At 37.9% G+C, this 15,585-nt stretch overlaps 1 protein-coding gene across 15 annotated transcripts in view; it reads left to right on the top strand.

Moving 5' to 3' along the window:
- The window catches only part of mycbp2 (MYC binding protein 2), a 90,141-nt gene that overhangs the window by 42,839 nt on the left and 31,717 nt on the right, over positions 1-15,585 (top strand). For all 15 annotated transcript variants that reach the window (XM_007251679.4, XM_007251683.4, XM_007251678.4 and 12 more), the window contains 27 exons: positions 667-839; positions 2,645-2,770; positions 2,914-3,041; positions 3,186-3,277; positions 3,614-3,748; positions 3,847-3,930; positions 4,033-4,129; positions 4,752-4,944; positions 5,282-5,556; positions 7,632-7,853; positions 7,983-8,174; positions 10,103-10,309; positions 10,606-10,743; positions 11,317-11,495; positions 11,657-11,799; positions 11,884-11,984; positions 12,091-12,309; positions 12,452-12,674; positions 13,184-13,302; positions 13,476-13,563; positions 13,669-13,718; positions 13,814-13,986; positions 14,105-14,249; positions 14,344-14,550; positions 14,959-15,014; positions 15,098-15,213; positions 15,404-15,501. In XM_007251679.4, coding sequence (XP_007251741.3) covers positions 667-839; positions 2,645-2,770; positions 2,914-3,041; positions 3,186-3,277; positions 3,614-3,748; positions 3,847-3,930; positions 4,033-4,129; positions 4,752-4,944; positions 5,282-5,556; positions 7,632-7,853; positions 7,983-8,174; positions 10,103-10,309; positions 10,606-10,743; positions 11,317-11,495; positions 11,657-11,799; positions 11,884-11,984; positions 12,091-12,309; positions 12,452-12,674; positions 13,184-13,302; positions 13,476-13,563; positions 13,669-13,718; positions 13,814-13,986; positions 14,105-14,249; positions 14,344-14,550; positions 14,959-15,014; positions 15,098-15,213; positions 15,404-15,501 — 3,979 coding nt within the window. The remainder of the gene's footprint in view (positions 1-666; positions 840-2,644; positions 2,771-2,913; positions 3,042-3,185; positions 3,278-3,613; positions 3,749-3,846; positions 3,931-4,032; positions 4,130-4,751; positions 4,945-5,281; positions 5,557-7,631; positions 7,854-7,982; positions 8,175-10,102; positions 10,310-10,605; positions 10,744-11,316; positions 11,496-11,656; positions 11,800-11,883; positions 11,985-12,090; positions 12,310-12,451; positions 12,675-13,183; positions 13,303-13,475; positions 13,564-13,668; positions 13,719-13,813; positions 13,987-14,104; positions 14,250-14,343; positions 14,551-14,958; positions 15,015-15,097; positions 15,214-15,403; positions 15,502-15,585) is intronic.

The raw sequence follows: 15,585 nt of genomic DNA, 5'->3' as shown, positions 1-15,585 counted from the left end.
GTTGCAGCTAGAATTTTCTGGAAACTGCAGAGAAGAAGAAATTGCTGAATAGAAACATTAAACTGTTTATGTAACTATTCAGTGTGTTAGTGGCCAATCATTTAGATATTCTGGATGCTATGGTTTGAATTAGGAGTGTGATGTCACAACATACACTATCATATCATATATACACACTAGCATGCAAATGTGTTATCATTTTTAAAATCCATCTATATGGTAGTAATAATAATAGCGGTTTTCCATTTCCATGTTATATTTGTTTAGCTAATTACTGTAAAGTTCTAAAGGAGAATTCTTCTGTAATTGTTGATTTGCAGTTTATATTCATGCATTAAGTATTCTACTCTTTAGTATTGTAATAGATTTGTTACATTGTGTGTAATGAGTTTTTCTACTGTTGTTTAAACAATTACAAAGAAATTACAAAAGTACAGATTTAGTTTTAAACTGGTATGCTAAATAAATCTTTTGTAAAAAAAAAAAAATCAGTAATATATTCTTTAAATAAATTAAATATTATTCAGTGTTTTGTCATATTGCCTAGAATATATACAAAAATTATAATATTTGAGCACTATGTTTCCCAGCTTTAGAGTACCGCCTTGAATACCATTTTCATTTTAATAATTAATCACATTAAATCCTGTTTTTCTGCATCTCTAGGTTCCTACCCAGCACTCGGGAGATGTGGTGCTACAACGCCGTGATTGCAGATGCTCGCATGCCGTCTGCCTCAGACATCCAGTCACGTTGCAGCATCCTCAGTCCTGAACTGGCCTTGCCCTCTGGCTCCCATGCCACGACCACACGCTCCCACGGAGCCCTGCACATCCTAGGTATGCCATCTTCACAAGCTTTAGTCAATCATCCTCACTTTATCCCCCGTCACTCTGTCACTCCCGTCCCTAAAGCTCACCTGTCTGTAAAATCTCCCTGTTCAACTGCTCTGTGCCTCTCACAGCTGTCTCCATTTGACAGCCTCTCAAATTCTGTCTGAACAGAAGGCAGATACACCACGTGGTGAATGACCTGATGGCTGGCACATTATTCTCCCTTTCTTTAACTTTTCATAGAGAAAATTGAGCTATTATGCAGCCATTTTGTGTCTGTAATAAGTATACCTCATTTAAGACGGTGGACTCAAGCTTGAGGTTTTAAAAATGTGTAAGACAATGGGATGACGGGAAGGGATTAATGATATTAAAAGATACATTACCTATTATTTAACCAGAAAAATATGGCTTAAAGGAACATTCATATGAAGGTAGACAGCAGCACATCTAATTAAGTGTTTCCACATAGACAGGCATTATAAGTACTAGATAAAAAAAATCTTAATTTAAAGATTTTTTTTTAAATCTTTTTTACACTCTTACTGCTTGGTGTATTTGTGTAAAACAAGTGATTTTCCCAAAATAACACATTTTATGGTAAAACTTGTGGTTTGTTCTTTTTATAATCTTACTTGTGCACCCCTAAGGGTGGTTCAGATCTGTTGCATTAGAGCTTCTCCTCAGATAAAGTAGAGATTCTGTATTATTATAGTATCAACCTTATGATTGGTGACTCTCACACTGTTTGCTGTGGTGACATCTGAAGCAGAAAAGCCTCTAATTGGCTTCTTTTTCTCTGCTTGCTTCTTATTAAGCCCCATCTCTGCGTGCTCCCTTTTGACCTCCATTTTAACCTGCATTTTTCTAACATGCTGAGAGGGGAGAAACTGATATTGAGGGTGGATGTAAAAAGGAAATGTCCCAGAACAGATACTTGTGGTACATCTATTTCAACTGTCAAGCATGGTGTGGTGTAGACAATGTTTTTAGCTTTATATTGTTCCAGATGCATCATTTTTAAATTGAAAAATTGTGTCTTTAGGGAGTCCAGTGCTAAAAATGTTTAGATTTTATTATTACATGATCTATTAATAAAAAGCATTAAATGGATAATGATAAATTGGTAAAACATAGTTTTTCAACAGAGGGACATATAGTAAAGTATAGTAGTGCTGCTACAATTAGTCAATATAATCGACAATAAAGACCATTAAAATTTGTCGACTTCCAATTTCACTAATTGACTAATTTTTATTTTGTGAACGCACCACATTACACAAAGGGCTGGGGACAGAAGCGCAATCGGGGATCAGTAAAAGGGGATCAGATTATATATGTACTTACTAAATATCAGTAATTTACATGTTTAAACTAAATCCAGATATTTAAATGGCTTTTAAAATCTCATGTTTAGCTGTTTAGCTGTTTAGCTGGAGGACATGACAGAAATAATCGCTGACTAATTGACTAATCGAAAATATAATCATCGGATAAGTCGACTAAAAATAAAATAAAAATAATCAGTAGTTGTTGCCCTAAAGTATAGTTTCATTTCTACACTCACTGTATCACATTTACTAGAGCTTGGGTAGTAATAAAAATTCTACAAAAGAAGCCTTGTACGAAAGAAAAATGCCAGGTCTGTCATTCATTATAACACTAGTTAATTCACCATAATTTAGGTAAAATGTTCAGTTTTGAGCACTGAGAGCTATAAAATAAATAAAAAAACAACAACAGGTATTGAATTAAAGCAAAGTAGTAAGTACTATTTTTTTGTGTGTCTCTCTCTCTCTCTCCCCCTTCAGGTTGTCTGGATACACTAGCAGCCATGCAGGAGTTAAAGATGGGTGTAGCCAGTGCTGAGGAGGAGACACAGGCGGTAATGAAGGTTTACTCCAAAGAGGACTACAGTGTGGTCAACCGCTTTGAGAGTGAGTACATGCTCATTATAATCCTACAGCAACATTTCAACAGTTATTTAACATAACCTGGAGTATGATTAGACAATGTGAATGAAAATGAAAATACTGGTACAGTTTATCAATGTGCTACTGTGTCATTGTTTGGTGTTCAGGTCATGGTGGAGGCTGGGGTTACTCTGCCCATTCTGTAGAGGCCATTCGCTTCTGTGCGGACGCTGACATCCTGCTGGGTGGTCTGGGCTTGTTTGGAGGCCGTGGAGAGTACACTGCCAAAATCAAGGTGAACTGCTGTTTGTGATCAGAGCTTATTCATTTCGTACCCATCATTAAAGCATATTTAAGTTTACCTGGATTAAATTAAAAATTACCAAGCATCTCCACGCTGTTTAAATGCCCTGCTGGATGGTGTGTGATTTTCCTGCAGCTGTTTGAGTTGGGCCCAGATGGAGGAGATCATGAGACAGATGGGGACCTATTGGCTGAAACAGATGTTCTGGCCTATGACTGTGCTGCTAGGTACTGATATGAATGTTTCTGTTCTTTTTGTACATATCCAGTTATATTTTCAGTGGAACTGTTATATAATCCATCAATATTAAGTAACATCATGATAAAACCACTTCAGAAGTTGGCATGTTAAACTCAAGATGCAAAACATCTTTCACTTCAACCAAAACACCAGTAATAATTGCTACACTGTAAGCCAGTTTTCATATTCCGTCCCACGCACTTCACTTTGACTAAACAAAGATGCCATTGACTACCAAATGTAAACTATTCCTGTAAAGTGTTCATGCTGAGACTTTGTCGTAATGCAGAATCTGGACCAATTAAGCTTAAATATGCTTTCAGGGAGAAGTATGCCATGATGTTTGATGAGCCAGTGCTGCTGCAGCTGGGTTGGTGGTATGTGGCCTGGGCTCGCGTGTCTGGACCCAGCAGTGACTGTGGATCACATGGCCAGGCAACCATAACCACTGACGACGGGTACCTTGCAGTATTAAGTCAATGTTTGGTTTTCAACACTAGTTCACAAACACACAACATATCAGTGACTTTTTTGTCTGTCTGTGCCATTTTTGCAGTGTGGTATTTCAATTTAAGAGTTCCAAGAAATCGAACAATGGTACTGATGTGAATGCAGGGCAGATACCTCAGTTGTTATACAGGTATGTATATACAGGCGAGTGCTACCCTGATGCAGTATGTTTTGACATGTGCCCCAGTGACAGCTTCAGCTTATTTGATTGCTTGATTCTGTTTTTGTTCAGGTTACCTTCAAATGATGGTAATGCAGCAAAAGGAAAACAACAGACCAGTGAGCCGGTTCACATTCTGAAGCGCTCCTTTGCCAGGACCGTATCAGTGGTATGTTTGCATATCAGCTAAACAAACATTTATACCGTATTTTTCGCACTATAAGGTGCACTTAAATTCCTTCAATTTTCCCTAAAATCGTAGTTAATATCGCCCTGGCTTTCTGGAACACTCCGGAAACTAAACGGAAGCTCTTTACTCACCGTAATAAACAGTTTTGAGGAGGGAAATCTGTTTAGAGTAACATCCAGCGATTAACTTTAAAAGAAAGCCTTTTTTATTACAATTTTGTCGTAATAAAATTTGTAGCTTAGCTTTATTTAACTTAGTTAACTCTTATATTCCAGAGCGCCTTATGTATGAAAATAGACCAGAAAATAGACATTTATTGATACTGCGCCTTATAATCCAGTGCACCATAAATTAAGTAACTATTTTATATTTTGGAGTTCAACATGAATTTTGTCTACTATTTGAAAAGGCATTGGATCAGGAATTGATTCAAATGTAGAGTTTTAGAGTATATCTGTTTAGTTTAGTGAATCTATTAAAAGAAACAAAAAAACATTAAATTCCATACCTGAATGGGCACAACAAGACAACAATAATTTGACTAGTATTTTGTTTTGGTAGCTAATAATTTAGCAACAATGTCTGTATGTTTTCATTTTAGGAGTGTTTTGAGTCTCTACTAAGTATCCTCCACTGGAGCTGGACTACACTAGTGCTGGGGGTGGAGGAGCTGAGGGGACTGAAGGGTTTCCAGTATACTGCCACCTTGCTGGATCTGGAGCGCCTGCGCTTTGTGGGGACCTGCTGCTTACGCCTGCTTCGTGTTTATATCTGCGAGATCTACCCCATCTCTGGTACTCCTTCAAATGCTTTCATGTGATCAGAAAAAGGTGTAAGGTCTTGTGGTTCTGTTTATGTGTAAGGCCTTTACTGTACATTGTTCTGCTTTACTAAATTGACCAGTTGTGTTAATGGTAGTGTGTAGTTTAACAATTCAGCTTAAATTTGAGAGATAAACACATGCCCAATCATTGAAGGAGGGTGATTGTGTGTCCATAACACATAATAATTTCATTTTGCTCTGATAGGGTATCTATATGCACCTATATGTCACTTTTATATAGCATTGTGTATGCCACATACCTAACTCTGACATATTTCATACCTATATTTGTGCTTCGTCCTACTCAGCTAGCACCAAGGCAGTGGTGGAGGAGTCAAGTAAGCTGGCAGAGTGTGTGGGAAAGACACGCAGCCTGCTGAAGAAAATTCTGTCAGAGGGCATGGACAACTGCCTGACCAAGCTGGATAATGACCCACAGGGCTACCTCAGTCAACCTCTCACACTGCTCGAGGCAGTGCTTCAGGAGTGTCACAACACCTTCACAGCCTGCTTCCACTCCTTCTACCCTACACCTGCTCTGCAGTGGGCCTGCCTCTGTGACCTGCTCAACTGCCTTGACCAGGTGAATGCCTTAAGACATTGCTCAATGTCCCAGACCGTGTTGGGGAAGAGAATGGCACAATAACAGCAATTACAATGAGACAATGAAACTTGCATCTGTTCCCAGTTGGTCCCAGCTTTGATTAATTTAAGCAAAGAATTTTGACACACATTTCAAATAAATTCAGTTTAATACTCTGTGTATTATTGATTTTATATTATTTGCCAAGAAAAGAAATGGAGTAATTGTATTTGTTGGTATGAGTAAGCGAAATAGAAAAAAAATGATAATAAAGATTTTTAAAGACATTATCACATTACAAGATGTTATCATGACAAACACAGACAAAAAAGACGGAAGCAGGTTCAGTGATTTATTATTATTTTTTTTAATTCACTGTAAGCTGGTCTTATACGTAACATCATTTGCTGAACATATTCAGGTATATTGTATAACGTGTATAACAATATATTGTGTATCACCGTTTCAAGATGCATTACAATACGATACAAGATTTCTTATTGCCCACCCCTAATTCTAGGTACAGTATTTTCCGCACTTCGGCTCACCTAAAATCCTTTTATTTTCCCAAAAAATCATCAGTGCTCACCCTTGAACAAAATACTGGAATTCTAAGCTTACTGTAAATAAATGGAAGTGCTTTACTCACACAAATAAACAGTTTTCAGGAGAAAAATCTGTGTAACATCCAGTGCTCATTTAACTTTTAAAAGATTTTTTTTTTATAAAGAATTACAGTTTTGTTTACATAGACACTTCCCCCAGCTTCCTCAGTAAAAGGGAAACATGGCGACACCCTTGCTCACTTCAGTGTAGGCATCCTTGCTAGTGTCGCTTAATGCGCCTTATAATCTGGTGCAATTAATGTATGAAAATAGACCAGAAAATAGACTTTTCTTAGTGCTCCTTATAGAAAAATATGGTATTTTATTTACGGGCAGAACTTTGGTACCCTGTTTCAGTTCTTACTTAACACATTGGAATAGAGTCTAGGGTTTAACACCGCAGCCCTAAACATAAAATCAAGTTAAATTGCTTTTCAGTCAGAAATGGCTCAAGTCATTAGGAAAAGTTATGGTTCGTTTTATATATTGTGGGTTGATTAAAGGCAGTGGTGTGCAGTCAGGCCCTTCTAATCCTTCAGAGAAGGGGTGACAAAAAGTGCATGTAAATAATTACATCATTTTTTTTCAGGAAGTATATAATATAATTATTGTATATTGTAATTATTTTGTGTTTACTTAATGTTTTGGCTGCTCTGGCGTCCTGTAGGCATACAAATGAGTGATCTTTGTTGAACGGTTGTACTTGTAGGAAAATTAAGCATTTATTGTTGAGTCTATTTTATACTTTTGTGGTTTGTAGCTGTATTTGTGGGCTGTTAATGTGTATTAAGTTCATATAACTCAGTCAAGACAGAGAATATATAGTTATTGTAGTATTTATCAATGTGTCGGTGGGGGGGGGTGTCGTTTGACTGCAGAAGGGGTACCCACTATATTCACTGCATGCCACTGATTAAAGGTAGATTAGAGCATCTGCTAAATAAGCTTAAATATGTACATTACTTTTCCAATCTGATAAAGCTGTATTGTGACTGTATAAATGTATGAATAGTCTTTCTAATAGTATTTCTACTGTGTCATATGTTCACTGCATTAAAACTGGTTAATATGATTAGACTTAGTTTACAATCTGTGTTCGGTCCTTCCTTATCAGTACATTCAGTGTCCTCAGCAATACATTTTGTTGATTTTTCTAGAGCATCTTTTATCCTTGGAAAACTGAACCACTTTCAAGCTCAGTACAGGCAGAAAATAAGTCATTTGACAGATTTAGGTCTAATAGGGTAGTGGCATGTAGTTCGGAAATATCTCCAGTGGCATGCTAATTTAGAGGTTTACTCTAAAAGTGAGACACACTGTACACTCTAATGCTTTTATGTATTTAAATGAATCAGAATCGGAAGGCCTATAATCAATAATAACACTGTTAAAGTAGGAACATCATTCTCAGTGTTCTCAGCTTCACATGTAACACAGACCTTAACATAACGTCCTATTTTGATTTTCTAGGACATCCAAGAGGCAAATTTCCGCACCTCTAGCAGTCGTCTGCTGGCTGCAGTGATGTCTGCACTGTGTAACACCTCAGTCAAGCTGACCTCCATCCTTCCCATCGCCTATGACGGAGAGGTGCTGCTGCGGTCTCTCGTTAAGCAGGTCAGCACTGAGAATGACTCGGCCCTTGCTCACCGTTTCCCCCTGCTGGTGGCTCACATGGAGAAACTTAGCCACGTGAGTGCTTACAAACATCAGTTATCACTTAATTCAGTCTATTTACTGATGGTAGAAATAATGGATACAGAAAAAAAACTGTTGCTGTTAATAAAATGACACTTCTTGTGTTTGATTGAACTTGGCCAGACGGAGGAGAATCTAATGGGGATGACGAGTTTCCGGGAAGTTCTGGAGAAGATGCTGGTTATAGTGGTGCTCCCAGTGAGGAAGAGTCTGAGGAAAGAAATGGAGCTCTTTTCTCCTCATTTGGTGTCCAACACTTGTGGTCTGTTGGCTAGCATCGTCAGTGAACTCACCGCATCTGCTCTTGGCTCTGAGGTTAGATACACACATCTTTATTTTTTGGTTTATGGGTAACATATATATGAGAATTTATAACAGGCCAATTTTAAAATCATTTTAAAATCTAGTTTTGCAGTTGCTCAGGCATTGATCATTTATGTACGCATGCATTCATAATAAAATTTGAGATTATGTAATCATCCAAACAAACATGCTGTGGCCTTACAATCTCATGTGGTGCAACCATTATTTTTCTTCTTAAATTTTTTAACATTTTATATATGTTCTCAGTAGTAACATGTTTTTAAACATGTTTGCTGATCTTGTTTTTTTTCTAAAATGTCAGTCACCATCTAAGCTTTACTTAGGACTTAAAAAATAAAATAAGATTTTCTATGATTTTACCAAATTAAAATTCTCTGGAATATAATCAAGGGGAAGATGGATGATCACAAGCCATGAAACCAGGCTGAACTGCTTACATTTTTGCACCAGGAGAGTTACCCAAAAGCAGTGTGTAAGACTGGTGGAGGAGAACATGCCAAGATGATAAAAACTGATTAAAAACCAGGGTTATTCCACTAAATATGGATTTCTGAACTCTTAAAACTTTATGAATATGAACTTTTTCTTTTCTTTTTTTTTTTTTTTTTTTACTTTTTTGAGGTCTGAAAGCTCTGCGTCTTCTTTTATTTTATTTATTTATTTTTTTGTTATTTCAGCCAGTTTTCATTTTTTGCAAATTAAACCCCTAAATGAAAATGTTTTTTTGGGGGGGGGGGGGATTTGGGAGAAATGTGTGTAGTTTAAAGAATAAAATAACAATGTCCATTTTACTCAAACATATACCTATAAATAGCAAAATCAGAGAAACTGATTTAGAGACTGAAGTGGTCCCTTAAAAATATAGCTCCAGAGCTTTATTTTTTCCAGAACTATAATTTACTGTAAATCACATAAAACTGTTGATGTTTTAACAATACCATCAAATTAAACATACCGGATCAGTAATTAATATTTCAGTCTTATAAATTCAATCTTTTTTTTTTATTTATTAGAGGAACTGCTATTGTGGGTAAGACCACATGATAATTTGACACATTTTCTTATCTAAAAATAATACAGTATTACAGACATCATGTCATTGACTTCTGTCCAGCTGTCTTTCCTTCTGTTATCCTGTCTTTTGCTCTATTTTTTCCTCATCTTTCATTCTTTCTCTTTCCCAGAAAATATATCCATTCTAGCACCTCTGTACAGACCCAACCGAGCTCTTTTCCCCCTCTGTGATAATCGTATTACGGCAGCATGCTGGCCATAAATAGCTTTTGGCTGCTGCTGGAGGGATGATATCATTCTGTTCATCAGATATGCTCTCCTCTCTGCTTCGGCTCTCTCCTTTTTGAGTGTGGTGCTTTAGGAAGCTGAGTCATGGGCACAGGTGTGTTCTCCACAGGACTGTGTCACCCCTGTATTGTCTGGTCCACTGCAGTTGGTCTCCTTATTGCTTTGGAAACCGCCATCAGCTGGTTGTCATGGCAACTACTCGGCCGAGCTGTTATTCTGCTGGCTGTTCAGAGAAGGGCCATGTTACTATCCGTTTCTATCCGTGTTCTGTTTTTTACATTATGTGATGGATAAATTTTAAATGTAAATGATCATGACATGGACTGTTTACCCTTATTCCATAAGTATGGTGGCCATTAAAGATTGTAATAACAAAAACATCCTCCTTCAGTTTCTGCAGTCTCCACTGCTGCCACCTAGTGGCAAAGAAATCCAACATAAAACCTATGATGTGATATAAATGATTTTGTTGAGTTCTATACATAGTAACTGACATGTCATTTATATACACAATGGATTTCAGTGGTGTCTGTGAACGTTGTGCATTTTTAAAAGTAAAGAAATGCTCAGAATTGTTAGAGATTCTTAGGTTTCTGTGTTGTATTTGTTTTTTTCAGGTGGATGGTCTGAATTCATTGCACTCTGTGAAGTCTACTCCCAACCGCTTTACTAAGACCAGCCAGGGCCGCAGCTGGAACACAGGCAACGGCTCCCCTGATGCTATCTGCTTCACTGTGGACAAACCGGGCGTGGTGCTGGTGGGCTTCTGCGTCTATGGGGGAGGGGGCATCCATGAGTACGAACTGGAGGTTCTTGCTGATGACGTAAGAGCAGTTTCTTTTATTATTTATTTATTTTTTTAAACATTAAAACCACATTTTATGTATCCCACTAAAACTCTTTATGATCCATATTAACCACCTTGAAGTTTAACACTGAATGGTAAAATATAATATTAATGCAGCAGTTTTTTTTCATCATCATTCTTCATCATCAATCTTTTTTTTTTTTTTTTTTTATCTCCAATCTTGCTTGATCTTTCCAAGAAAGCTCTTATGAAATCAGGTTTTGGTGAGAACAAAATGATTGTAAATTCTGACGTGTCTCTGATGTGTTTCAGGCCCAAACAGAGCACCCTGGAGACTCTGCGCACTCCCACAGATGGACGTCTTTGGAGCTTGTCAAAGGCACCTACAGCACAGATGACAGTCCCAGTGACATCGCAGAGATCCGATTGGACAAGGCTGTGCCTCTGAAGGTGATTAACTTCCTACTTCTCTTCTTCTTACTTTAACTTCATTGCACTCACCATGAGCTCGCTTCAATTCGGTTTATGGGACTTGGATTCAAACAACAAAAATGCTGATTAGCCATAACATTAGTGAAGTGATAAACATGCATTATCTTTATTTACAGTGGCATTAATTAGGAGTGAAATACATTACATACAAGTAAAAAGCAGAATAAATTTTCACAAGGGCCAAATTGTGGGTATAATGGCTGGGTAAATGCTTTTATAAAATGGCAGGCACATCTTGTGGGGCGTTGCCTAAATGCTGCAGTGGTCAGTATCTGCCAAAAGTGATTGAAGAAAGCATAACTAGAGGAAAGGCCTAAGGCTCATTCAGGTTATTCTGCAAATATCTTGCTGCTAGATACCACAGGACTTCTTCAGAGGTCTTGTTAAATCCATCCTAAATTATCACTTTCCTTGTTTTGTGGTGGCACAAATAAACATATTTAATATTTGGCAGGTAATTTTAATTTTATAGCTTATCGGCTGTATAAACATACAGCTAAATTTTTGTTCTCATTTCTCTGTTTCCCACAGGAGAGTGTGAAATACGCTGTCCGTCTGCGCAACTATGGCAGTCGCACTGCCAATGGGGACGGAGGGATGACTACTGTGCAGTGCTCTGATGGAGTAACATTCACCTTTAGTACTTGTAGTCTCAGTAGCAATGGAACCAACCAGACCAGAGGCCAGATCCCTCAGATCCTGTACTACAGGTTTGATTTTTCACCTCGCTTCACCATACTGTCTTTGGTTATTTGAAAAAAGTATTCATACTTATTCATACTTGTCATATAACAAGTTAGAATTTATATTAATTAATCTGGTCATTTGTATGACATGCTATGGGATCAATCTCTGTATTTCCCTCTTTCAGAAGTGAATACGATGGAGATTTGCAGTCCCAGTTGCTGAGCAAAGCCAATGAAGAAGACAAGAACTGTAGCCGTGCTCTTTCAGTGGTTAGTGCTGTGGTACGGGCTGCCAAGGACCTTCTGCATCGGGCTTTTGCTGTGGATGGTGAGCATTATCTTTTAAGTGATTACTGATTTGTATTCTGTATTTGTTTGCTATACTGGATCTAATTTTGTTTTTCTTCTGTAGCTGAAGACATTCCAGAGTTGCTTAGCTCCTCCAGTCTTTTCTCTATGCTACTTCCTCTCATTCTGGCCTACATTGGCCCTGTGGCAGCCTCAGTACCAAAGGTAAGTTTTATTTATTAATGGCCAGCGATTTTATTTAAGATAAATTGTTAAGCAAATCTGTTTAAGTAATTTAAGTATTTAAGTAATGTTGTTCCTCTTTTAACAGGCTGCTGTGGAGGTGTTTGGTCTGGTGCAGGAGCTTCTCCCTGCTGTGTCTGCCCTAAATCAGAAGTATGCCCCACCTGCTTTCAATCCTAATCAGTCTACTGATAGCACCACTGGTAACCAGCCCGAGCAGGGTCTGTCAGCATGCACCACCTCCAGTCATTATTCTGTTATAGAGAGTGATCATCCCTACAAACAGGCTGGTGTCACTCAGTACAAGGTAAAACATTCATGTGTCACTGTTCAACTGATTGATTGGCAAAGTGTACTTAAAGCAAGTGTCTTGGTAACACCAAGTTTATATATTAGTATAAAGAGTATCTGGGTTTATTATTTACTTATATTTATCTTTTTAATTATAGGTGTCCTTCCCAGACTGTGTGCGCTGGACCACCATAGAGTTTGACCCCCAGTGTGGCACAGCCCAGCCAGAAGATGTTCTGCGATTGCTTATTCCCAGTCGGTCACTGCATTTCTCTAGTCTGAGTTCAAGGCCCCTGGCCCATGAAACCATTAACGCCTGGACTGAGCTCAAGAAGTTCTCTGGCGCTACTGGCTGGCCCACCAGTGTCCTTGTACTTCCAGGTAGGAACTTTGTTTTGTTTAAAGACATGATATATTCAGACTCAACTTATTAATTTAATTTTAAGGTAACCTGTTGTGAAATTACTATTTTTTTTTTTACTACAACATTGCTTCAATCATCTTAAATTCAAATTTAATCCAATATGTAAAATAGTGTTGGGCGATTTTCTTGATTAATTTGGTTAATTAGAATTACAGTTTTAATGCGATTTTCAAAATTGGGTACATACATTTTATCTTTTTAATTCAAAAGATCCAAAAACGCTACTCATTTCTTGAGTGCTTATTTTTTCTTGGTTACTGGTGTCTCCCACAGACTAACGTGCACATATTTTCTAAACATTTTGTCGAAAAAATATATAAAATTATACGTAAACCTAGTTTTGAACTATTTCTTTGTCATCCGTAGTTTATTTTTTGTTAGGGGAAAAATGTATTAAAATAAAAAAATAATATATTTTTTGTTGTTGACATTATTAACTCATGTATCTTTCTCCTTTTAATAAAAGGTAATGAAGCACTTTTCTCATTGGAAACGGCATCAGATTATGTGAAGGATGAGAAGGCCTGCTTTTATGGCTTTAAATGTGTGGCTGTAGGGTACGAGTTTAATCCAGGTCCTGATGAGGTAAGGGATCAGTACAAGCCATTGCTAAGGGAAGCTCTGAATACATTTTTTAAATGTGTTTAAATCTTAATCTCTCAAATGAAGTTTTGCTTTATTTCTTCCCGCTGTCTTGTGTTTAATTGAGACCATATATTGCATATTAAAAATCTTTGTGTCACCTCTGTGTGTTTCAGGGCATCATACAGCTAGAGAAGGAGCTGGCTTATTTGGGAAGTGTGTGTGCTGCTGCTCTTATGAAGAAGGACCTAGCTTTGCCTATAGGTAAAAATAGCTTTAATTGTGGCATCTCAGTTTGTTTGCTGTTTTTTTTTTTTTTTTACACAAATGATTTTGTTTATGATGTCCACATTATTTTCTCATTCACAGGCAATGAACTAGAGGAAGATTTGGAGATTCTTGAGGAGGCCTCTCTCCAGGTATTGTAGGAAATAAACAATAGCTGTTTATCACTTGAACTTCTTAAGTTTCATGAGGATAAAGCTGCAATCTTGTTTGGCTTTCTGTGCGTTAGGTATGTAAATCCCATTCAGGGATCCTGGGGAAGGGACTGGCTCTTTCGCACTCTCCCACCATTCTGGAGGCTCTGGAGGGCAACTTGCCGCTACATCTACAGAGTAATGAGCACTCCTTCTTGGAGGACTTCATCACATGTGTGCCCAATTCAAGTGGAGGCCGTCTAGCCAGGTTAGTCTCAACAAAAAAAATAAAATAAATGTGTTATCTATTTTGTTTTTGCAAAGTGAAAGAGCAAACACAAAAAAGAGGAGCTTTAACTTAATGAATTACCTTTCCCTGCCTTCAGGTGGCTTCAACCAGACTCCTATGCAGACCCACAGAAGACCTCACTCATCCTCAACAAAGATGACATTCGTTGCGGTTGGCCAACTACTGTGGTGGTGCAGACCAAAGACCAGTATGGAGATGTGGTCCATGTGCCAAATATGAAGGTATACTGTCTATTTATTCAAAGTGGCCCCTCTCTCAAGTGATTTTTTCTGTAAACTTTACTAAGTCTTCTTGAATCTGTTTTCTGGTTTGTAGGTGGAGGTTAAAGCTGTACCTGTGTCACAAAAGAAGTCCATGCAGCAGGACAACATGAAGAAACTGCAGCGTTTACCTGGCAGCCCATCTAACTCTGCTTCAGGCACAGACCTCACCTTTGGTGGCTTGCCAGCACCAAAGCTGGAGGCTACTTATGAACCCATGATCATCAAGGAGGCCCGCTACATTGCCATCACCATGATGAAGGTTACCTTCTCTTGTTTTATTTCCGCTATTTATAAATATGGTAATAATAGGAACAATACATTTCATGTACTGTATTTTTTGCGCCATAAGGCGCACTGGATTATAAGGCATATTTGGCGACACTAGTAAGGAACAGGGGTGTTGCCACATTTTCCTTTTAATTCAGCAGGTCTTTCCACTGGGTAGCTGCTGTAAAGCTAAGATAAATAAGTTAAGTAAACAAAACTGTAATTTTAAACAGTTTAACAGTTAACATTTTTAAATTAGTATTTTCAAGGTCAAATAAGTGCTGGATGTTAATCTACACAGAGTTCTCTCCTGAAAACTGTGTATTTGGGTGAGTGAAGCGCAAATCCTGCTTGAAATTCTGTAATTTATGAACACGCATTACAATTTCCCCTTCTCCAGGCGTACGAAAACTATTCATTTGAGGAGCTGCGCTTTGCCTCACCCACTCCAAAGAGGTAAACAGAATGTCTCCTGTTATGTTCTTTATTTTGCTGAATGCTAGCACTATTCTCACAGCATCTGCTCATTTTCTCATCAGGCCCAGTGAAAACATGCTGATCCGGGCTAACACAGATGGCACCTATAGTGCTAACTGGACTCCTGGTGCTGTTGGCTTGTACACCATCCATGTCACCATAGACGGCATTGAAATTGGTAAATACGTCCCACAAACCTCTTGGCATGAATCATAGATCATCAGTAGCAGTGTAAAGCAAGGGAAAAGCAATTACAGGTTTAATAGAACAGCATTAATTTGACATTGCAATAATAGATCAGCGGAATATTTAATTTAAAGTTGTTTTAAAAAGTCAGATGAGCGTTGAAAGTGTTGAGTTGTCTACAGATGCTGGTCTGGAGGTGGAAGTGAAAGACCCACCCAAAGGCATGATTCCACCAGGCACACAGATGGTTAAACCCAAAGCTGAGCCACAACCAAGCAAGGTGAGACCAAGCAAGGGCTGGTTCATTTGTTTCTATTTATTTATGTTTTTCAAGTTGACCATTTTATTTGCAAGTTGCAAATTG

Source organism: Astyanax mexicanus, chromosome 11 (genome assembly GCF_023375975.1).
Source record: "Astyanax mexicanus isolate ESR-SI-001 chromosome 11, AstMex3_surface, whole genome shotgun sequence".
Classification (NCBI taxonomy): domain Eukaryota; kingdom Metazoa; phylum Chordata; class Actinopteri; order Characiformes; family Acestrorhamphidae; genus Astyanax; species Astyanax mexicanus.
This window is presented reverse-complemented; position numbering and strand designations above follow the sequence as displayed.